The following is a 24,955-nucleotide window of genomic DNA, read 5'->3' as shown; positions in this document are numbered from 1 at the left end:
TAATAAGTCAAGATTTTGTTTTACACCAACATCAATGTTGGGAAGTTTACTGGAAGCATTAGAAGATGAAGGTGGACTTTTTAGCCTTCTCAATGCTTTTCTCTTAACTTCTTGAGAAGTGAAGTAAAAATTAACTTTTTTCTGGAATCTGATCCCATGGGTACCGTCAACCTCAGGTAATTCCAATTCATCATGCGTACCTTTTGTATTTTCTCACCTGAGGGACATTAGGAAACACAAAGATGTATTAGTTCAAAGGTTTCCAAGGTGCCACTGAAGGAATTATTTCTTGTAAAATGTTGCCATGGTCACTACCCAGGCAAATTCCACTTTTGTTTTCATGACTTAGACAAAGACACTTGAATAATATGTCCACATTTTCTGATGTTAAAAATGTAAGTAAGCATGTCAGTTGTGAGGCAGAAATAGAGATATGGCCATGTTAACCCAGTGGGCAGCAAGTTGGCAGGTCAAATCTAACATGGGGAGGCCAGACCTTATTCACTTTAGAAAAGCATAGCAGTTTTCTAAAGTGTGAAACATTTAATGCAGATATTTGTACAGCCTTAGGTATGCTGACATATAATTAGCACTTAGGACCAAAAATTAGAAATCTAATGGCATGTTAACCTTTATCTTATATAAGAACAATGAATTCTTGCTGCTGTTGCATAGGGTTTTGGTGGTTCACATGTGCAATGCAGTACACAGTTCTGGGCTCAATGACTAAGGAAAGCCATATGTGTATTGGAAGCTTTAGAAAGATGTTCACATGATTGGTCCCTGAAATGTAACATTACCTTGTGATAGGAGGTTGAATAAACTTGGACTTTTTTAGCATATTAAAAAGTAAAAAATGAGGTCTGCAGATGCTGGAGATCACAGCTGCAAATGTGTTGCTGGTCAAAGCACAGCAGGTTAGGCAGCATCTCAGGAATAGAGAATTCGACGTTTCGAGCATAAGCCCTTCAAAGGGCTTATGCTCGAAACGTCGAATTCTCTATTCCTGAGATGCTGCCTAACCTGCTGTGCTTTGACTTAGCATATTAAAAAGGTGATTTGATTAATACATAATATTCTGAAGGGATTTGACAAGATTGACACTGAGATGTTGTGCACCTGACTACGAAATATAGAATGTGGGGTCAGAGGCAGGAGAAACATATGATAATTTAGACTTGATAAGAAGAAATTTCTACACACAGTGTGAATTTTTAGAATTATCAATGTCAAAGGGTTGTAGTCACACTTTCCTTGAGTACCTTCAAGGTTGGTATAGATCGCATTTTGATCTCTGGGAAATCAAATGTAATAGAGCAGGAGCATGAAACTGGAGTTTTGAAAGGAGATCAACCATGATCATATTTGGAGAAGTCTAATGGGTCCATAAGGTCCAATCTGTTTCTAATGGTTTTATAATCAACAATGATTGAAAGCAACACCATAGTAGAGGAAATTGCCCCTTATCTGCACTGAACCATGGCTTAAATGTGTGCAATCAGCTCATATACTTTAATTTGAGAGAACAAAGGACAAATTAATCTAATAGTTCAAAGTTTCTTATACCATCATTAATGGTAGAAAGATTATTGGAACCATTAGCTGTGTTTTGTTTGCTTTCCTTTTCAATTATTTTCATTTCCATTGACCCTCATATTAAGAAGCCCTGTTGGCTGCTTACTCTAGAATTGTCCTATGGATGCCAATCATCCTCTGGTATTTTATCCAAATCATTGCTCTTTTTGTATCCTGAGGCAAACACAAGTTAAAAGTGAGCAGGCAGACAGAGTATAATACACAATTGGATCGGAAAAATATGAAGTTATTCATCGCAATACATAGAATACTTAAGCTTTGTTTTCAAATGTTCTACACATTTGGATACTGATGTTCTGGGGGAGTTCGAGTGTACGTGTGCTAGGATTAAGTTAGCATTCATGTGCAGCAAGCAGTTAAGGAAGGAAATGGATGCTCCTCTTGAGTACAATCAAAGCTAGAATAGAGAGTTTTGGTTGCTGTAAAATCAATGCATGTTGTCCATTCTCGGCTATTGATAAAACTACACCTGGAGTCCTGTGCTCAGTTTTAGTCTCAATATCTAAGGAACAGTACCTTTACCTTGGAGATGGTGCAACCAAACTTCATTAAATTGGAACCTTGGATGAGATTCCTTTTGCTGAGAGGCTAAGTAAATTGGGTTTGCATTTATGGAATTTAGACAAATAAAAAGTGAAACATAGAAGTAGATCCTGGAGCTGATTTCTCCTACTTAGGAAATCTAGAACACAGAGGCACAATGTCATGATCAGGAGTTGATTATTTGGGACTGAGATGAGGAGAAATTTCTTTGCTCTGGTTTTTCTGAATCACTTGCATTGCTTTATCCCAGATGTTTGTGCATGTTCTGAAGTTGACTGCATTCAAGATTGAGACGAGCAAATTTTGGTTTCAAGGAATATAGAGACGGAGCAGGTTTGAGTTGAAGCAGAAGAATCTCTGATTGTGTTGAATTGAAGGTCAGGCTCAGGAAGACCTATGATTTACTCCAGCTCCTATATCCTATGTTCTTCTGATATATAGTAATCAAAAGCATCACCACGCTGTAGAAAATTGTCTCTTATCTCTGTTGAAACATTAATTACCATAAGGATGGGCATTACCATGCATTTATTTTCAAGTAGTCGAACAAAGGGCAAATTAAATCTAACAGTTCAAGGTTCCTTCTCCAACATCAAGCACATTGGAAGTATTTGGAGAATCATTAGCTAATGAATGTAGAGTTTTTCCTTTGCACTTGTTTTTTATTTGCCTCTTTGCTTCTGCTGCTCCCCTCCTTTTAATATGATCTCTCCTCACGGAGGATAGTCCGATGACTTCCAGACATATTCTGGAAGCTTCCTTAATTCATTGTATCATGACTATCTTACAACTCCTAACCTGAAAGACATTGGAAAGAACAAATAACTTGTACTGATGGGACGTTCCTCACCTCCCCCAGATCTTCCAGAGGCATTTCACGGGAAGGGATCCCTTTAGAACAGCAGACTTTATCACTGTGCAGCTAAATACAGTAAACAACTAGTATACAATAAGAACCCACAAGCAGCACTGGAATAATGAATAATCATCTGATTTTATGATGTTGGATATAGAATTAATGTTAAAAAGAAGACCTCACCTCTTCATCTTCAAATAAGATCATCAGATACATTTATTCTCCTGAGGAATCCTTTCTTTAAGACTCATCCACAGGACAACATCATTAACATTGCAACACCTTATTGGTATTGCATCAAAGATTTACTAACTTTCTGAATGAAGCTTTAATTTGGGGCATTCAGCTTGCAATTTTCTGACTCAGATGAGAGTCCTACCACAAGGCCAGGCTGATGCAAATCTGATGAATAAAGCATTTTATTCTTTAGGCAGTTATTAATCAGCATCCAACATATTCAGGTTAGAACAAAGCACAGTTTCCATTATCTGACCCCATCAGTGTAATTTGGAGGATCACCTCATAGCACCTAAACTAGTCTCGAACGTACATCGAGCAAGTAGGAAGCAAATGGCACATTTGCCTTTCATGTAAGGGTATTGATGTATGCAAACAGGAAAGTTTTGCCAACTGTATTGGACTTTGAGATCAAATCTGAAGTCTCGCATGCAGCTTTGCAGTCCAGGTTGAAAAGAGGACATTTTGGTCTGGGAGGAGGTACAGGGAAGGATGACTGATTCCTATGATTAAAGTGTTGTTCTTCAAAGAGCTATTGAATAAATTGGACTTTTGCTCTTGGAGTTTGGAAGGATGAGATGTGATCTCATTGACCTGTGCAAGGTTCTAAAGGGGCTCGAGAGGCTGGCAAATCTGGAACATGGGAAACAACCAAAAGATATCCAAACATTTAGATTTGAGGATAAAATAAGTTTCCTTACTCAAAGTATTATGAACCATTGAAATTTGTCACACAAGAGGGTGTGTATATCCTTTTTAGGATGTTCAAGACTGGCCTTGTGAAGCTTATTGTGACCTAATGGGAACAGGAAGGTTAGTTGAGACAAATTAGTTATACTGAATGGCAAAGCACCTCAAAGGGCCATATAGTAATTCAGCTTCAACATCTCATGATCAATAATAATTGAAAGCAACCCCATGGTAAAGGAGATTGCCTCTAATCTGTATTGGAACATTGCTTATCTTAAATACGAACATTGCAGCACATTTACGTTTGTGTTGGAGGAGCAAAGAGCAAATTAAATCTAATAGTTCAAGGTTCTTTATTCCAATATCAAGTATGTGGAAGGACTATTAGTCATTAGCAAATGACATTTGAGCTTTATCTTCTCAATATTTTCCACGTTGGTTATATTGATCTGTTTTTCAAGTTTCTGGCTCCTTACTGGATGGTAGTCCCATTTATGATAGTCATCCTTTGGTAGCTTGGCTCATTCAAACGTCTTTATGTCCCTTTCTGCTGAATCAATGAGAAGAGAAAGCCCATCAGTGTTGCCTCTGTTGAATCCTCCAAAATCAATGGAAGGATTATGAAACTAATACCAGTATCCCCCTTGACACCTGTTTCACAACAATGAAGGGAAAACCCCTGCAACATTAACTTTTTGGATGCGTCACACAGTCTGGATGACTGAGGAACATCTCCCTCATGATCTGATTTTCTCAACTCAACTCTTAAATGGCCATTATTCCAGTGGAGGACAAAGAAAATGCTTCAAAGACTCTATGAAGGTCTTGTTGAAGTATGATAGCATTAACTTTAATGACTGGATGGAGCTTTGCTACCAATTTGGAATGGTGATTTGTCAATAAATCTGGATAATATTTTAATGATGAGAAGGGGCAATGGCAAAGAGAGAAAAAGGATGAAAATGCTATTCTCCAGATCTGACTGCCATTTGAAAGACATTTATGAAAATCTAGAATATTGGCTTGTTCATGATGCCTCGTCTTAGAATCCTACAATTCTGAGTAGACAAACCAATGGGCAGCCAGTGGTGAATACTCTGGTAAGACCATAGCCAGAGTATCAGGCTCAGTTTTGATCACCAAAGCTTGGGAAGAATAAGAGGCAGAATAAATTTGGTCTGTATTCATGGAATAGAAATTATCCGACTGAAACGCACAAGATCGTAATAAGATTTGACAGTTTAGAAATTTAAGCTGTTGGTACTTTTAGATGGGGAGTCAAGAGATCAGTGCTGCAAGATAAAGAATCAATCATGTGGGACTGAAATGGGATACCTTTCTTTGAGTAGAGGGTTATGTGTTGGAATTTGGAATTCCTTAAAAGAGGCTTGTGGATACTCAATCGTTGAGTGTATTCATGGTTTCAATGGACAAATTTTGATTACTCAAGGAATCGAGGGATATGAGAAGTGAGAAAGTGGATTGATACAAAAGGTCAACTATGACTGTGTTGAATGGCAGAGGAGCACAGAGGGCCATATGATAGTTCCTACTTCTACTTAGAAAGTTCATATGATAAATAATAATTGAAAGCAACTCCATGGTAAAGGAGATTGTCTCTTATCGTTATTGAAACATTGCTTATCTAAAATATGAACATTGCAGCACATTTACTTTGGTGTTGGAGGTGCAAAGAGCAAATTAACTTTAACAGTTCAAGGTTCTTGATTTCGATATCAAGTACATGGAAGGAGTCATAGTAGATGAAATTTGGAATTTATCTTCTCAATATTTTCCGCTTTGCTTATGTTGATCTGTTACTCAAGTTACTGGCTTTTTATTGGATGGTAGTCCCATTGATGATAGTCATCCTTTGGTAATTTGGCTTATTCAGCCATCTTTATGTTCCTTTCTGCTTAATCACCTGGAGGAGAAAGTCCATCAGTGTTGCCTGTGCTGAATCCTTCAAAATCAATGGAAGCATTATCAAATGAATACCAGTGTCCCTCTTGACACCAGTTTCACAACCGTCAAGGGAAAAAGCCCTTCAAAATTAACTTTTTTGGACTAGTCCAGATGGTTGAGGGACATCTCCCTCATAAGATCTGATTTTCTTAATTCAACTCTTAAATGGCCATTATTCCAGTGGAAGACAAAGAAAATCTTTCAAAGACCCTATGAAGGTCTTGTTGAAGTATGGTGGCACTAACTTTAATGACTGGATGGAACTTTGCTATCAATTTGGAATGGTGATTTGTCCATAAATCTGGATCATATTTTGATTCACATCATTTTAATGATGAGAACGGGCAATGGCAGAGAGAGAGAGAGAGAGAGATAAAGGAAGAAAATGTTGCACTCCAGATCCCACTGCCATTTGAAAGACACCCAATGCATCTATGAAAATGCAGAATATTGACTTGTTCAGTCTCACGATGCCTCATGGCATAAACCTGCATTGTAATGAGGAGGAAGTGTGGACTGCAGATGCTAGAGAAATCAGAGTCGAAAAGTGTGGCACTGCAAAAGCGCAGCAGGTCAGGCAGCATCTGAGGAGCATAAGCTCTTCATCAGGAATTTGGGTTTGACAGCTTAGAAATTCAAACCATTGATTTCTCTAAATGGATAATCAAGAAATCAGTGCTGCAGGAGGAAAAGTCGATCATGTGGTACTGAAGTGGAATGCCTTTCTTTGAGCAAAGGGTTGTATGTTGGAAGTTCGAATTCCTTAACAGTAGCTTGTGGATATTCAATCATTGAGTGCATTCGTGGTTTCAATGGACAAATTTTTGATCACTCAAGGACTCAAAGGATATGAGAAGACAGTGAGAAAGTGGATTGATGCAAACGTTTGTGTTGGATGGCGGAACAGCACAGAGGGCCACATAGTAGTCCCTACCTCTACTTCCCATGTTCATATGATCAATAATAATTGAAAGCAAAACCATTGTAAAGGATGGTGTGTCTTATTGACATTGTAACATTACTTATCTTAAAAGTAAACATTGCCACATATTTGATGTTGGGGGAGCAAACCTGATGAAGGAGCAGCACTTCGAAAGCTAGTGTTTCCAATCAAACCCATTGGTCTTTCACCTGCTGTTGCGCATTTTTTAAATTAAAGTTCCTTATTCCAACACCAAGCACATTGGAAGGACTATTGGGGTCATTAGCCAGGGATTTTTGGTCTTTGTCTCCTCAGTGTTTGTTTGTTCATTAAGGTGTAGGCCTCTTACTTGATAGTAATCCCATTGATACTAGACATGCTTTGGTAGGTTGATGAGTAACACTTTCTTTGTGTTCCTTTCTGCTTAAACATCTGGAGATTAGGAAGACAGGCAGTGATTACTTTTGAAGTGAAACTTGATCATTATGTACCCAAATGTAATAGTCACCTTCTGCATGGTGACATGTCATAAAATTGCTCATATTTTTTAAGGCTTGAACATTAGAGCAGAAGACCTCCATTTATCTTCAAATAATACTATCAGGTATTCAAATTCAGCTGAGGATTCTGATTTTAGATTAATTCTCAAGAAAGTGCGCTTGGCATACAGGAATTCATCAGTATTGCTTCAAGTGATAGAGAGGTTTACATAACCAAGCCTTGATGATTGAATCTGCAATCTTCTGACTCAGATAAGTGGCCTACCATTGAGCCAATCTGACACAATCTGGTCAGGTATTATCTATTTATTCTGTTCAGTGAGGTTATAATGCACCTCAGAAGCACTTGGTCCTTGAATTCAAGCCTCCTGACTCAAAGGTAAGGATGCTACCACTGTGTCCCAAGAGCTCCAACGTAGTTCTGATGAGTGAACCACATTCTGTCTTAACTAGCTGTTAATCATCATCAAGCACATCTGGTTTGTAAATGGGGTGAAGCTCCTCAATCCTGCCGTTCAATGTGCTTTGAAGGCTGATCTTATATTCTCCACTTAACAATTGAGCACAGGAAGAAATTAGGAAACCAAATAGTACCCTTGTTTAAGAAGGGTAACAGGGATAATCGAGGTAATTACAGACCTGTGAGCCTGCCATCAGTGGTAGGGAAGCTTCTGGAGAAGATACTGAGGGATAGGGTATATACCCATTTGGAAGAAAATTGGCTTATTAGTGATAGCATGGTTTTGTGCAGGGAAGGTCATGTCTTACAAACCTAACTGAATTATTTGAAGAGGTGACAAAGTTGATTGAGAGAAGGAGTAAGCTGTTAATAAGACGTTTGATAAGGTTCCCCATGGTAGGTTGATGTAGAAGATGAAGTTGTATGGGGTCCAGGGTGTTCTAGCTAGATGGATAGAGAACTGGTTGGGCAACAGCAGATAGTAGTAGATTAGATTAGATTACTTACAGTGTGGAAACAGGCCCTTCGGCCCAACAAGTCCACACCGACCCGCCGAAGCGCAACCCACCCATACCCCTATATTTACCCCTTACCTAACACTACTGGCAATTTAGCATGGCCAATTCACCTGACCCGCACATCTTTGGACTGTGGGAGGAAACCGGAGCACCCAGAGGAAACCCAAGCAGACACAGGGAGAGCATGCAAACTCCACACAGTCAGTCGCCTGAGTCGGGAATTGAACCCGGGTCTCAGGCGCTGCAAGGCAGCAGTGCTAACCACTGTGCCACTGTGCCACCCACAAAAAAAGTGGAAGGGAGCTTCTCAAAATGGAGACCTGTGACCAGTGGTGTTCCACAGGGATCAGTGCTGGGACCATTGTTATTTGTGATATACATAAATGATTTGTAGGCTGCCTCATCAGCAAGTTTGCAGATGATACTAAGATTGTTGGAGTAGCAGATAGTGAAGGGAACGGTCAGAGAATACAGAGAATATAGATAAGATTGGAGAGTTGGGCAGAGGAATGGCAGATGGAGTTCAATCCAGTTAAATGCGAGGTGATGCATTTTGGAAGATCCAATTCAAGAGCTGATATACATAAAATGGAAAAGTCCTGAGGAAAATTGATGTACAGCGAGATCTGGGTGTTCAGTTCCATTGTTCCCTGAAAGTGGCAATGCAGGTCAGTAGAGTGGTCAAGAAGCCTTACAGCATGCTTTCTTTCATTACACGGGGTATTGAGTACTAGAGTTGGCAGGTTATGTTACAGTTGCATAAGACTTTGATTCGGCCACATCTGGAATATTGCGTACATTTCTGTGGAGGATGTGGATGTTTTGGAGAGGATGCAGATGAGGTTCACCAGGATGTTGCCTGGTATGAAAAATGCTAGCTATAAGGAGAGGTTGAGTAGACTAGAATTATTTTCATTGGAAAGACGGAGGTTGAGGGGGAACCTGATTGAGGTCGACAAAATCATGAGAGATTTAGACAGGGTGGATAAGCTTTTTCCCAGAGTGGAGGACTCGATTACTAGGGGTCATGAGCTCAAAGTGAAAGGGGAAACATTTAGGGTGGAAAGTTCTTCATACAGGGTGGTGGGTACCTGGAACACGTTGCCAGCGGAGGTGGTAGGGTAGGAGATGATAGCATCATTTAAATGTATCTAGACAGATACATGACTGGGTAGGGAGCAAAGGGATACAGATCCTTAGAAAATAAGCAACAGGTTTAGATAGAGGATCTGGATTGGTGCAGGCATGGAAGGAGGAAGGGTCTCTTCCTGTGCTGTGATTTTCTTTGTTCTTTGTTCTTTTGTAAGAGTGAATAAGGCTGTAAGGGTGAAAGATATTTTTATACAAACAATCAAAGAGCAGTCCCTTGTGCAACCAGATATTAGTGTCAGCAGGAACCTGTTAATGTAAACAAAATATTCCTGAGAGACATCGGACTCAGAAGATATTTAGAATCTGGAAGGTGACAGGCATTGATAAGGAATGGGAACAAAGCAGTGCCAATCTAACTCCTCCTTGACTGGATGAAGGAGACACTAATGACATTAGCCTATAACCTAGAATAGACGTCTGTTGTCGAGTCATACAGCATGGAAACAGACCCTTCAGTCCAACTCTATGCTGAACATAATCCCAAATTAAACTCGTCCCACCTGCTTGCTCCTGGTCCATATCCCCCCAAACCTTTCCCTAATCACATATGTATCCAAATGTCTTTTAAGTGTTGCAATTGTACCCACATCCACCATTTCCTTAAGACTAGAATTCGAATAACAAGATGCCCATGTGGTGAAAAAGTCATCATGTGGTGATAAAGAGACTACCTTTTTCTGTATTCCTTAGATCTAATTCTAGAATACACTCTCCTTGCATTTAGCTTGTATAAATGATTGTAAACCGTACTCAAGACACATGGTCAGTTACTAGAAGTAACCACAACCATTTATTTTGCCTTTTCATGAAAGGGATTGGAATGCAGAAACAAGGAATTCTTGCTCAGGGTTCTGTTGAAACCAAAACTGGAATACCATGCTTTGTTTTGGTTTACATATCTAAGGTAGGATATACTTGCTTTGTAGATGACACAGTGGAAGTTTGTTAGTTTGGTTTCTAGGATGAGAAGGTTCCAGTAAGATGATACTGTAAACTGGGACTGTATTCTTGAAGTTTAGAAAAATTAGAGGTGATCTAATGAACCATACAACATTCCGAAGGGATTTGACAGGGTGGCCACTGAGAGGTAGTCTAGAACACGTCAACACAGTCTCAGGATACTTAGGACAGTGACAAGTAGGGTTTTTAAATTTACTGACAGGCTTATGAATCTTGAGAATCTCTACCTCAAAAGGTTGTATTTGCCTCATCACTAAGTATATTCAAGTCCTGATGTGTAGACTTTTCAACCTTCAGGGAATCCAAGGAGATGATGAGGGAGCAGGAATGTGGAATTGGAGCAAAATATTAACTTCCAACATATTGAATGGCAAAGCACCTTAAAAGGTTATACAGTCTATTCCCACCCCTATTTCTTATGTTCTTAATATCAGTAATGTTCAAGAGCAACAAAATGATGTAGAAACATGTTTCTCATCTGCATTGAAATATTCATTTTTGTAAAGGGAAATAAATCATTATTGCATATAGTAATTCAAAGACTTTTACCCCAATATCAACTATGTTGGTACAAAATATTGGAACCATTAGCAGAAGAATGTGAAGTTTCTCTTTACAATTTTGTTCTCTTCACTTCTCTTGCTGCACTTCAACCCCAGGGCATCAATGTGGACTTCAACAGTTTCCTCATTTCCCCTTCCCCCACCTCACCCTAGTTCCAAACTTCCAACTCAGCACTGTCCCCATGACTTGTCGGACCTGTCCTACCTGCCTATCTCCTTTTCCATCTATCCACTCCACCCTCTTCTCCCTGACCTATCACCTTCATCCCCTCCCCCACTCACCCATTTTACTCTGTGCTACTTCCTCCCCACCCCCACCCTCCTCTAGCTTATCTCTCCACGCTTCAGGCTCTCTGCCTTTATTCCTGATGAAGGGGTTTTGCCCAAAACGTTGATTTCACTGCTCCTTGGATACTGCCTGAACTGCTGTGCTCTTCCAGCACCACTAATCCAGAATCTGGTTTCCAGCATCTGCAGTCATTGTTTTTACCGCGCTTTTCAAGGTGTTGACCTCTTACTGGTATCTAGTCCCACAAGTGACAGTTATCCTCCGGTAGCTTGCTCAATCATTGTTCTTTCAATCTTAAGAAACTGAGGGATAGGTAAAACAAAGAATTTTCATTAATGTAGTAGTTTGCGCAATATCCAAGGTGTCTCAGAAGCAACTCACAGCAATTATTAATTTTGAAGTGTAGCCATAGTTATTACCCAAGCAAATGTGACAGACCTTTTAATGACGTAGACAAAACAATTTAGTGTAATGCATCAAAGTTGCTGATCATAAAGAACTAAGTGCAAATGTAAGCTGTGATGTGGGTATAATGAACCAGTTTATATTTCTTTGAGATAACAACAAAGTGACAGATGGATTGTCACCTTGGGAAATATGATCTTATTCACCTCACTCATTAGACCAAAAAAGCAGAACATTTAAAAGACGTGTTACTTTTAAATGTCGTGTTCAGAGAGACTTGGGAGCACTTATGTAACGAAAAGAGACATTTAGTTTGCAGGTACAATTAATAGTGCCCATACACACTATGGGCAATTTAGCAATTTAACTCCACACAGCGAGTCACTTGAGGCAGGAATTGAACCCAGGTCTCTGGCACTGTGAGGCAGCAGTGCTAGCCACTGTGCCACCCTGATGATACAGGTTTATTAAATGAAACATGTTCTTTAGGTGGCTGTGAATCAGCATTCAAAAAGCAAAATACTTCAGGTTCTGGAAATCTGAAAAAAAATTCAAACCACTGGAAAATCTCAGCAGCTCTGGAGAGACCAGCAAAGTGAATTCTTAGAGTCTAACCTAACTGTTCTCCTAGAATTCGATTCTTCAGTCCTGAAGAAGTCATAGAGTCACAGAGATTTACAGTATGTAAACAGACCCTTCGGTCCAACTTGTCCATGCTGACCAGATATCCCAACCTGCCAGTATCCGGCCCACATCCCTCCAAACCCTTCCTATTCATATACCCATCCAGATGCTTTTTAAATGTAGCAATTGCACGAGCCTCCACCACTTCCTCTGGCAACCCATTCCACACACACACCACCCTCTGCATGAAAAAGTTGCCCCTTAGGTCTCTTTTATGTCTTTCCCCTCTCATCCTTAAGGTATGCCCTCTAGTTCTGGACTCGTCCACCCCACAGAAAAGACCTTGTCTATTTACTCTATCTATGCCCCTCATGATTTTATAAACCTCTATAAGGTCACCCGTCAGTCTCCGACACACCAGAGAAAACAGCCCTAGCCTATTCAGCCTCTCCCTATAGGTCAAATCCTCCAACCCTGGCATCATCCTTGTAAATCTTTTCAGAACCCTTTCAAGTTTCACAAAATTCTTCCGATAGGAAGGAGACAAGAATTGCATACAATATTCCAAAAGGGGCCTAACCAATGTCCTGTACAGCCATAACATGACCTCCCAACTCCTATACTCAATACTCTGACCAATAAAGGAAAGCATACCAAATGCCTTCTTCACTATCCTATCTATCTGCGACTCTACTTTCAAGGAGCTATGAACCTGCACTCCAAGGTCTCTTTGTTCAGCAACACTTCCTAGGACCTCACCATTCAATTTATAAGCCCTGCTAAGATTTACTTTCCCAAAGTGCAGCACCTTGCATTTATCTAAATTAAACTCCATATGTCACTCCTTAGCCCATGACTCATCTGATCAAGATCTCATTATAATCTGAGGTAACCTTCTTCGCTGTCCACTACACCTCCAATGTTGGTGTCATCTGCAAACTTACTAACTATACCTCTTCAGCTCACATCCAAATCATTTATATAAACGACTAAACGTTTTTTTTAACCATGTGTCAGTACCATATAGGAACAAAATCTTGCTTGTAATAAAAACAAAGAATGCTGGAGAAACTCAGCAGGTGTGGCAATATTTATGGAGAAAGGAAGTGTTGACATTTTGAGACCAGTATGACTCTTCAGAATGCTGCCAGACTCTGAGTATCTCCAGCATTCTGTGTTTAAAAACGTTTCCAGCATCTGCAGTTTTTAAAAATTTTATTCCACCCTTGCATGTTTGTTTTTGCAAACATACTTCGAGAGGCACTGGTTGGATAGTCATTCGGAGTGAAAATCCTAGCCTGTTTTCTCCTCTTTGATGCAAAAGTAGTCAGACCACTTGCAGCAAACCCAACTCGTGCCTCAACTAAAGTGGTTTTTGTTGAGGTTTGAACCTGGAACATTCCTGGCTGTTTGACAATGAAGCCGCACGTCAGCGAGGAGAGTTAATGAGACAGAACTTGAATGTGATAAGATTTGTTGAGCTTTGGCTCTTATTGGGGGTGCTGGTTTATAATATCCACCAACTAAATTGCTACATTAAAAATTAAACTGAATGCATTTTTAAAAATTAAAAATGCATTCAGTTTTAGTCAAAAGTTGCTGAAACTTTACGTTAGTGATGATTTTTGCCATTCTTTGCAGGTGGAACCCAATGTGATCCTACTGATTGTGTACATATGCGGAAACTTGGCATTTCTGATAGCTCTTCTTGTGGGAATCGGACAGATTTAAAATGGCATTTGGAAGCGAGACCACAATGGATATATGTTAACGTCATCATTATTAACATGGATATACATTGGTGCAACATCACTATATCGCTACAAGCCTCGAGCATGAGATATGTCCTAAATGTACATCTCTCAGAAGAAAAGAAATATAACATGAATACAACACAGTTCCATATTTGCACAATAGCTAATATTTGATTGTCAAACATAATTATTTCCTAAATTCTCTCATGATTCATTGCATCAAAAGACCAGGGAAATATTTTATTAAATCATGAAGTATAGCCATCATTGCATAAAACCATCATATGCATGGTATTATAAATTCTCCCGCTCATTGAAATGGTAGCAATTAATTAGAAGTAATTATTGTATTGCGATTATTTTTATTTAGTGTTTAATAGTTTGCCACAAATTGTGTGGCAACATCAGGGAAATTTGTGGATGAGTTATTGAGACAGAATCGCAGGACTAATACAGTGGAGAAGGAGTCCATTCAGCTCATCATTTCTGCATCAACTCTCTGAATGAGCACTATGCCTCAATGCCATTCTCCTGCCTTTTCCTCATAATTCTGAAAATTGTTTCGAATAACATAATCATCTAATGTTCTCTTAAATGCCTCAACTTAACTTGAGTCTCGCCACTTTTCTAGTCAGTGTATACCAGAACCTAAGCTACTTGCTACGTGATTTCTTTCTCTTTGCTTCTTTTACAAATTACCTTGTATCTGTGCCCTCACTTTATGCCCTTTATGAAAAGGAATAGTTTCTCCATCTTTACTCTGACCAGCTCTGTCATGATTTAAAGAAAGTTGATCAGATCTTTTCTTCACCTTTTCCTCTCTGAGGAAAACAGTATCAACTTTTCCAATCTCTCTTCATGACTGAAATATCTCATCTCTAGAATAATTCTCATAAACCTCTTCTGCAATCTCTCAGGCAGACAATGGAAGCTGAAACCTCGTGTATCTATTGGTGATAATGTACCTCATTCACATCACTTGTAAATTTATTGAGTTCTATTTTTATAGCAGATTAAGGGATTTTAAAGCAAATTTCAACTCGGTAAATATTTAAATTCTTTTATAAGAGTGTGATTCCGTTTTCCTTCTCTCTTTCTACTGGTGATCGTTTCCCACTCTTCTGAATCAGTTGTTTGAATATCATTCCATAGGACAGTTATCTGACTGAGTTCAGCCTGATCGGCTATTAAACACATCTGAATCTTGACCATAATGTCTGCTGAGTGAAAGTTAAATTGAAGCATACAAGCTCTTTCTTGTTTATCTAATGTCCACATGTACTTTCAATAGTGCCAGCTGTCTGTCTTTTTGAGGAAAAGGGCTCTTTGACATGATTGTCAAATAGAATAAGCAGAAAATACATTGTTAATCACCATTCAAAACTTCTTTATTGATGATCAGACACAAAACTAAACTGAATGCCAAAGCCTGAGTGTTTCAGCAGTTGAAATAAATCAAGAATATTTTGTACACAAATACCAGTGCCATTGAGGTCACAATGTACTTAAGGTAGTTGGAATCAAACACCAGTTTTTGTTTTAAATTGTTAATAGAAAACTTATGATTCTTAACTTATCAAAATAATTGTTTTTACTGTTTAATAGCAAACTGTGTATCTAAAATGTATTTTAAATCAAGGTTTTGATAAAACACATTATTCTCTCAAGTCATTTTGCATTTATTTACTTCAACATTTTGAAGTGCCCTAAAACAAAGTCCTCATAGAGTATATTTTAAAATATTTAACAAGGTGGAGAAAGAACTGAGTGCCAGTTAGAAGGATAAATAAAGGAAAGGATGATTTGAGGCACTGGGGAAAAGTTTTCAGGAGATGTTTGAAAGTGGAAGTGCAACGGAAAGGTAGAGAGATTGCGGGAAGACTTTTCCAGGAAAGAAAGTGTAAATGGTAGCAAGAGCACTGACCACTGGTGGAAGTGAAGAAGTGAGGTACAAGGAATTTGAATACTAGACCTTCTTATGAAATTCCAGTTAGATGTTGACATGTGTTATCCTAACATTATGAATATGTTTATTTACAAAGTAGCAAGATGCTAAGCAGTGACCATTTTTTAGAGGAAATCAATGATAGTCAATGTCATTACTGAAATTCCCTACCCTCTCAACATCCTGGGAGTTACCATTAACCAGAATTCAACTGGACCAGTCATATAAATGATTAGATTCCCTACAGTAAGGAAACAGGCCCTTCAGACCAACAAGTCCCAAAGAAGGAAGCATATGTCAGGTACAGACAGGATAGATCGAGTGAACCCTTAGAAGAGTATAAAGGAAGTAGGAGTATACTTAAGAGGGAAATCAGGAGGGCAAAAAGGGGACATGAGATAGCTTTGGCAAACAGAATTAAGAAGAATCCAAAGTATTTTTACAAATATATTAAGGACAAAAGGGTAACTGGGGAGAGAATAGGGCCCCTCAAAGATCAGCAAGGAGGCCTTTGTGTGGAGCCACAGAAGATGGAGGAGATACTGAATGAATATTTTGCATCAGTATTTACTGTGGAAAAGGAAATGGAAGACATGGACTGTCAGGAAATAGATAGTGACATCTTGCAAAACGTCCAGATTACAGAGGAGGAAGTGCTGGATGTCTTGAAAAAGGTAAAGGTGGATAAATCCCCAGGACTTGATCAGGTGTTTCCGAGAACACTGTGGGAAGCCAGAGAAGTGATTGCTGGGCCTCTTGCTGAGATATTTGTATCATCGATAGTTACATGTGAGGTGCCGGAAGACTGGAGGTTGGCAAATGTGGTACCACTGTTTAAGAAGGGTGGTAAAAACAGGCCAGGGAACGATAGACTGGTGAGCCTGACCTCGGTGGTGGGCATGTTGTTGGAGGGAATCCTGAGGGACAGGATGTACGTGTATTTGGAAAGGCAAGGACTGATTAGGGATAATCAACATGGCTTTATGTGTGGGAAATCATGTCTCACAAAATTGATTGAGTTTTTTGAAGAAGTAACAAAGAGGATTGATGAGGGCAGAGCAGTAGATGTGATCTATATGGACTTCAGTAAGGCATTCAACAAGGTTCCCCATGGGAGACTGATTAGCAAGGTTAGGTCTCATGGAATACAGGGAGAACTAGCCATTTGGATACAGAACTGGCTCAAAGGTAGAAGACAGAGGGTGGTGGTGGAGGGTTGTTGTTCAGACTTGAAACCTGTGACCAGTGGAGTACCACAAGGATCGGTGCTGGGTCCACTACTTTTTGTCATTTACGTAAATGATTTGGATGCGAGCATAAGAGGTACAGGTAGTAAGTTTGCAGATGACACCAAAATTGGTGGTGTAGTGGACAGCGAAGAGGGTTACCTCAGATTACAACAGGATCTGGACCAGATGGGCCAATGGGCTGAGAAGTGGCAGATGAAGTTTAATTCAGATAAATGCGAGTTGTGCATTTTGGGAAAGCAAATCTTAGCAGGACTTATACACTTAATAGCAAGGTCCTCAGGAGTGTTGCTGAACAAAGAGACCTTGGAGTGCTGATTCATAGCTCCTTGAAATTGGAGTTGCAGGTAGATAGAATAGTGAAGACGGCATTTGGTATGCTTTCTTTTATTGGTCAGAGTATTGAGTACGGGAGTTGGGAGGTCATGTTGTGGCTGTACAGGACATTGGTTAGGCCACTGTTGGAATATTGCGTGCAATTCTGGTCTCCTTCCTACTGGAAAGATGTTGTGAAACTTGAAAGGGTTCAGAAAAACATTTATAAGGATGTTGCCAGGGTTGGAGGATTTGAGCTATAGGGAGAGGCTGAACAGGCTGGGGCTATTTTCCCTGGAGCGTCGGAGGCTGAGGGGTGACCTTATAGAGGTTTACAAAATTATGAGGGCATGGATAGGATAAATAGGCAAAGTCTTTTCCCTGGGGTCGGGGAGTCCAGAACTAGAGGGCATAGGTTTAGGGTGAGAGGTGAAAGATATAAAAGAGACCTAAGGGGCAACTTTTTCACACAGAGGATGGTACATGTATGAAATGAGCTGCCAGAGGAAGTGGTGGTCACTGGTACAATTGCAACATTTAAGAGGCATTTAGATGGGTATATGAATAGGAAGAGTTTGGAGGGATATAGGCCGGGCTGAAAATGTGTTGCTGGTTAAAGCACAGCAGGTTAGGCAGCATCCAAGGAACAGGGATGCTGCCTAATCTGCTGTGCTTTAACCAGCAACACATTTTCAGCTCTGATCTCCAGCATCTGCAGACCTCACTTTTTACTCGGGGATATAGGCCGGGTACTGGCAGGTGGGACTAGATTGTGTTGGGATATCTGGTCAGCATGGACAGGTTGGACTGAAGGGTCCGTTTCCATGCTGCACATCTCCATGACTTTATGACATATCTGTTTAACTTATTGTTGTGCTGTAGTTCATCAGAGTCAGATACTGCAGCCTGGGAGTCAGAGTACTGCATTCCTTGAATGGTGGCTGGGATTAAATCAAATTGGTGGTGTGCTAAGATTTCCTTTCCTGCAGAGCAAGTCATGGGACCTGGAAGTATTATTCCACTGACCTGTCCTGGTTGTGCTATTTTTTCAGGTGACCACTCTTGGTAGCATATGGTATTTAATAACTTTTGGAACTCACACTACTTGTTAGAGTTGACCTGGCCACTCATCATGCACAGCTTGTACCTAGATTCTAGTTAAACAGTTAGATAATGAATGATTGTGTGCTTACTGAGCATTACAAAGCATTACAAATAAAGAGGAAGTTGCATCAGATTCTAATTTGACTGTATCCTTTATCTGGTCAGGCAGCATCCGAGGAGCAGGAGTGTTGACGTTCCAAGCATATGCCCGAAGGGCCTGTTCTGTGCTGTATTGTTCTATGTTCTATGTTCATCAGGAATGTTGTGGGGAGGGGGTTGGGGGGGGCAAGGTGGCTGAGAGATAAATGGGAGGGGGCTGGGGAAAGATAGCTAGGAATGTGATGGGTGGATGATGATGGGGAGGTGATGGTAATAGGTCGGCGTGGAGGATGGAGCGGATGGGTGGGAAGGAAGATGGGCAGGTAGGACAGTTCAAGAGGGTTGGATCTGGGATAAGGTGAGGGGAGGGGACATGAGGAAACTTGTGAAATCAACATTGATTCTGTGAGATTGGAAGGTACCAATGCAGATGATGTGTTCTTCCTCCAGTCATATTCTGCATTGGGAACCTTCAACCACACAGAATCAATGTCAATTTCACCAGTTTCCTCATCTCAACTCCCCCCACCTTATTCCAGAACCAACTGTCCAACTCAGCACCGCCCTCTTGAACTGTCCTATCTGTCCGTCTTCTTTCCCACCTATCCACTCCAATCTATCAATATCATCCCCCACCTTCATCCACCTATTGCATTCCTCACTACCGTCCCCCCAGCCGCACCATCTCCCATTTATCTCTCAGTTCCCTTGACCCCCAACTCCCCCACACTGCTGAAGAGCTTAAGCTTGACTCTTCTGCTCCTCAGATACTGCCTGACGGGCTGTGCTTTTCCAGCGCCACACTTTTTGACTCTGATCTCCAGCATCTGCAGTTCCTCACTTTTTCCCTGCATCTTTTATCTGTCATGAAATTCACAACCTTAGTGGAAAAAGGGCCAAAAATGTGGTCAAGGATTCTGTCAACTGCATTTGAAGCAGTGAAGTTCACATGTTGAAAACATTGAAATACTGCATTCATTGACCAGAACAAATAGGAAATTTTGATTTACTTCCAGGAGTCAGTAGATGGCAGTAAAAAGGTCACCGCTGGTGCAACAAAACATCAGAAGGAATCACAAATAATAATGTGGTTGTGGTTAGCCGTGAGAGCAAGACTGGGAAAAAAACAAAAACAGAAAATGCTTGAGAAACTCAGCTGGCAGCATCTGTGGAGAGTCATAGATGTCACCAGCAGAGTAAAGGCCTTTCAGCTCATTGTGCTTTCGCCAGTCAAAACCAACCACCTAACTACTCTAATCTCATTTTCCAGCACTTGGCTCATAGCCAAAAAAAAAGAGAAAATCAGAGTTACTGCTTCACGTCCAGTGACCCTTCATCTGGATTGAAAGCAACCGGGAAATGGTGACATTTATGCTGATGATACTGGATAAGATTGGTGGGGGAAAGTGGTGATTAAATTGATGGAGATCGTGCCCAAAGAGAGAAAACAAAAGGTGACTGGGTGTGAATAGTTGAAAATGGGTTGGCAGGGTGGGAACAGCCTCTACAGAATAGGACCTGGGGGTGTTAAGATTGATAAGAAACATGGAGAAAAATGTTCATGTTCTGAAATTGTTAAACTCAGTGTTGAGCCCTGTAAGGTATTGAGGTGGAAGGTGAGATGTTGTTCCTCCATGCGTTGAGCTTTGCTGTAGCCGGCCAGCAACAGAAATGTTGGCCAGGGAACACGGTGAGGTGTTAAAGTGGTAAGCAACTGGAAGCTCAGGGTCTTTTTTTTTGGATATAGCAGAGGTGTTTCACACAGCAGTCACCCAGTCTACATTGTCTCCCCACTGTGAGTAGAGAATACCGTAGGCGAGACTAAATGAACTGCCTTAAATCGCTGCTTCATCTTGCAAGGCATGCCTGGGGCCTTAGACAGTGAGGAGGATGTAAAGGCCAAGTGCTGCAGTTTTTGTAACCAGATGTGAAGGGGCTCTGGAGGTATAGGGGGCTGTTGTGAGTGGAGGAGGAGTGGACCAGGATTTCCTAGAGGGAACAATCCCTGCAGAATCATTCACAGAGGTTGCCTGTTTATGTCCTCCTTTCTTGCTGTCTCTGGCTCTAATGTAAAAATGATTTCTGCTGAATTTTTACATTTAAAAAAATCTCTCCTATATGCTTTAGCTGTGAAATTAATGTTGATTTTATTAACTGCAGCCATCTCGAGAGTAAATTATTTCAGCATCAGTGATTATTTATCTTATTGCACATTTGGAAAAGTTTCCACAGCACTGCTGAACCACAGGTTTCAGGTTCCAATCAGAAAATGCAGACAAGTCCTGTGATGATGTTGTCACTACCGCTCTTCAAATAGTTCTCTTCTGTGGTGATTTCACGTCATGCAAAAATACCTATTACCTCAAGAAAGGCCAGGAAATATTTGCGAAATTATTTGTGGGTAAAGGAATCCTTCATTCTTGTCACCGATGATTGAGCAATTGGATTTCACAAGGCAATGACTGAGGGAACATGAGAAACACTGAACCAATTCATGCCTGCTTCTCAGAAACAGTTGGCCAATCCTCTTCATACTGGCCCTCCACAAGAACAACTCAGAAACCAAGTATGCGGGAGGAGAGCTTCATTCACCCTGGCCCCTGAGGTGGTGAATTACCTCCCACCCTACCTGGACTAATGTTACCCTCAGCCTGAGGCAGTGATTTATCCCATGACCCTACTTCATGCAGTGAGTTACCCCCTTAGCTTCCCTGGGCAGGTAGTTAGTCCCCAGTCCCACTCCCAGCCACAAGGAGTTACCCCATCCCTTCTCCTCTACCCCAGTGAATTACCCCCTCTCCCCTACCCCAGTGAATTACCCCCTCTCTCCACCCCCAGTGAATTACCCCCTCCCCCAGTGATTTATCCCCATCTTCCTCCCCTGAAAGTGATTTACCCCTTCCCCAGTGAATTACTCCCTTGTCCAGAGAGTGAATTACCCCATCCTCTCCCCAGTGAATTAACCCCTCCCCTCCCCCAGACAGTGAATTACTCACTTCCCCCCCTCCATGTCCAGTGATTTACGTCCCTTCCCCTCCCCCAGACAGTGGATTACCCCCCCCCCCAGTGAATTACTCCCTCCCTCAGACAGTGAATTACCTCCTCCCCCTCCCCTCCCCAGACAATGAATTAACCCCTCCCTCTCCCCAGTGAATTACCCCATCCCCCTCCCCTCAGACAGTGAATTACCTCTCCCCTCCCCCCAGATAGTGAATTACCCCTCCCCCTCACCACAGACAATGGATTATCCCCTCCCCCTCCCCACAGGCAGTGTATTATCCCCTCCCCACAGAGTGTATTACCCCCTCCCCCTCCCACAGACAAAGAATTACCCCTCCCCCAGTGAATTATGCCCTCCCCCTCCAAAGACAGTGAATTATCCACTCCCCCTCCCCTGAGACAGTGAATCACCCCCTCGCCAGACAGTGAATTACTCCCTCCCCTTCCCCGAGACAGTGAATTGCCCCCTCAACCAGACAGTGAATTACTCGCTCCCCCTCCAAACAGTGAATTACCCCCCCCAGGCACTGAATTGCCCCCTCCCCCTCCCCAGTGAATTACCCCCTCCCCCAGACAGTGAATAACCCCTCCCTCTCCCCCAGACAGTGAATTATCCCCTCCCAAAGACTGTGATTTACCACCTCCCCCTCCCCAGTGAATTACCACTCCCCCCTCCCTCACCGTGAATTACACCTCCCCAGTGAATTACACCCTCGCCCTCCCAGTGAATTACCCCCTCCCTCTCCACAGTGAATTACACCCTCCCCCAGACAGTGAATTACCCCCACCTCCTCCCCAGACAGTGAATTACCCCCCTCCCCAGACAGTTCATTACCCCTCCCCCTTGAAAGGCAATTACCCCTCTTCCAGCCCTACACAGTGAATTACCCCCTCCCCCTCCCCAGACAGTGAATTATCACCTCCCCCTCCCCTAGACAGTGAATTTCCACCTTGCCCATCCGAGACAGTGAATTACCCCCTCCCCTCCTACAGTGAATTAATCCCACTCCCTCACCAGACAGTGAAGTACTCCCTCCCCTTCCCAGTGAATTACCCCCTACTCCTCCCCTAGACAGTGAATTTCCCCCTCCACAGACAGTAAATTACTCCCTCCCCCACCCCAAGACAGTGAATTACTCCTTCCCCCTCCCCAGACAATGAATTACTCCCTTGCCCACCCCGAGACAGTGAATTACCCCCTCCCCCTCCCTTAGACAGTGAATTACCCCCTCGTCCACTCCGAGACAGTGAATTACCCCCTCACCCACCCGTGAATTACCCCTCCCTCACCCCCCAGACAGTGAATTACCCCTCCCTCTCCAGACCGTGAATTACCCTCTCCCCTCCCCAGTGAATTACCCCCTCCCCAGTGAATTCCTCCCTCCACCTCGCCCAAGACAGTGAATTACCCCTCCCTATCCCTAGACAATGAATTACCCCCTCTCCCTCCACAGACTGTGAATTACCCCCTCCCCTCCCCCCAGACAGTGAATTACCCCCTCCCATGACAGTGAATTACCCTCCCCTCCCTGAGACAGTGAATTACCCCCTCCGACAATGAATTACCCTCCCCTCCCTAATGAATTACCCCCTCCCTCCAGTGAGTTACCCCTCCCCGACAGTGAATTACCCCCCACCCCCTCCACATCCAGTGAATTACCCCCTCCCTGACAGTGAATTTCCCCCTCCCCCAGACAGTGAATTGTCCCCTCCCCATCTCCAAGACAGTGAATTACCCCCTCCCAAGACTGTGAATTACCCTTCCCTCCCTGAGACAGTGAATTACCCCCTCCCCTTCCCCAGTCAGTGAATTGCCCCCTCCCTCTCCCCAGACACTGAATTACCCCCTCCCTCAGACTGGGAATCACCACCTCTCTCTCCCCAGACAGTGAATTAACCCCACCCCTCCCCCAAACATTGAATTACCACCTCCCCCTCCCCCAGACAGTGAATTACCCCCTCCCCTCTCCCCAGACAGTGAATTACTCCCCCCCACAGTGAATTACCCACTCCCGCTCCACAGACAGTGAATTACCCCCTCCTCCTCCACCAGACAGTGAATTACCCCCTCCCCTCTCCCCAGAGTGAATTACCCCTCCCCCTCCACAGACAGTGAATTACCCCCTCCCCCTCCACAGACAGTGAATTACCTCCTCCCCTCTCCCCAGACAGTGAATTACCTCCTCCCCTCTCCCCAGACAGTGAATTACCTCCTCCCCTCTCCCCAGACAGTGAATTACTCCCCCCCACAGTGAATTACCCACTCCCCCTCCATAGACAGTGAATTACCCCCTCCCTCTAGAGAATGAATTACCCCCTCTCAATCCCCCAGTGAATTAACCTGTCCCCCTCCCCAGACAGTGAATTACCCCCTCCCCCGTGAATTAACCCCCCCTCCACAGACAGTGAATTACCCCTACCCCGAGACAGTGAATTACCCCATCCCCCTCACCCCAGACAGGGAATTACCCCACTCCACAGACTGTGAATTACCCCCTCCCCTCTCCCCAGTGAATCACCCCTCCCCCAAAAGTGACTTACCCCTTCCCCAGACAGTGAATTACCCCCTCCCTCTCCACAGACCGTGAATTACCCCCTCCCCAGTGAATTCCTCCCTCCACCTCCTGCAAGACAGTGAATTACCCCTCCCTGTCCCTAGACAATGAATTACCCCCTCTCCCTCCACAGACTGTGAATTACCCCCTCCCCTCCCCCCAGACAGTGTATTACCTCCTCCCCCCAGAGTGAATTACCCCCTCGCCCAGTGAATTTCCCCCTCCCTCCAGACAGTGAATTACCCCTCCCCCTCCACAGACAGTGAATTACCCCCTCCCCATCCGCAGACAATGAATTACTCCCTCTGCCCACTGAATTATCCCTCTAGTGAATTACCCCCTCCCCCTCCACAGTGAATTACCACCTCCCCCTCCACAGACAGTGAATTACCCCCTCCCCAGACACTGAATTACCCCCTCTCCCTCCCCCAGTGAATTATCCCCTCCCCTCCACAGAGTGAATTAAGCCCTCCCCTGACAGTATATTACCCCCTCCCCCTCCAAAGACAGTGAATTACCCCCCTCCACAGTGAATTACCCCCTCCCCCTCCCCAGTGAATTACCCCCTCCCCCTCCCCAGTGAATTACCCTCTCCCTCCCCCAGACAGTGAATTACTCCTCCCAAGTGAATTACCCCCTCCCTATCCAGACAGTGA

General features: G+C 42.6%; 1 protein-coding gene across 3 annotated transcripts in view; it reads left to right on the top strand.

The window, feature by feature from the left end:
• The window catches only part of LOC132818816 (putative ferric-chelate reductase 1), a 61,911-nt gene extending 46,206 nt beyond the window's left edge, over window positions 1-15,705 (top strand). For all 3 annotated transcript variants that reach the window (XM_060829917.1, XM_060829919.1, XM_060829918.1), the window contains exon 16: window positions 13,922-15,705. In XM_060829917.1, coding sequence (XP_060685900.1) covers window positions 13,922-14,011 — 90 coding nt within the window. In that variant the 3' untranslated portion in view covers window positions 14,012-15,705. The remainder of the gene's footprint in view (window positions 1-13,921) is intronic.
• Window positions 15,706-24,955: the final 9,250 nt, after the last annotated feature.

The sequence above is a fragment of the Hemiscyllium ocellatum genome, chromosome 9 (genome assembly GCF_020745735.1).
Source record: "Hemiscyllium ocellatum isolate sHemOce1 chromosome 9, sHemOce1.pat.X.cur, whole genome shotgun sequence".
Classification (NCBI taxonomy): domain Eukaryota; kingdom Metazoa; phylum Chordata; class Chondrichthyes; order Orectolobiformes; family Hemiscylliidae; genus Hemiscyllium; species Hemiscyllium ocellatum.
This window is presented reverse-complemented; position numbering and strand designations above follow the sequence as displayed.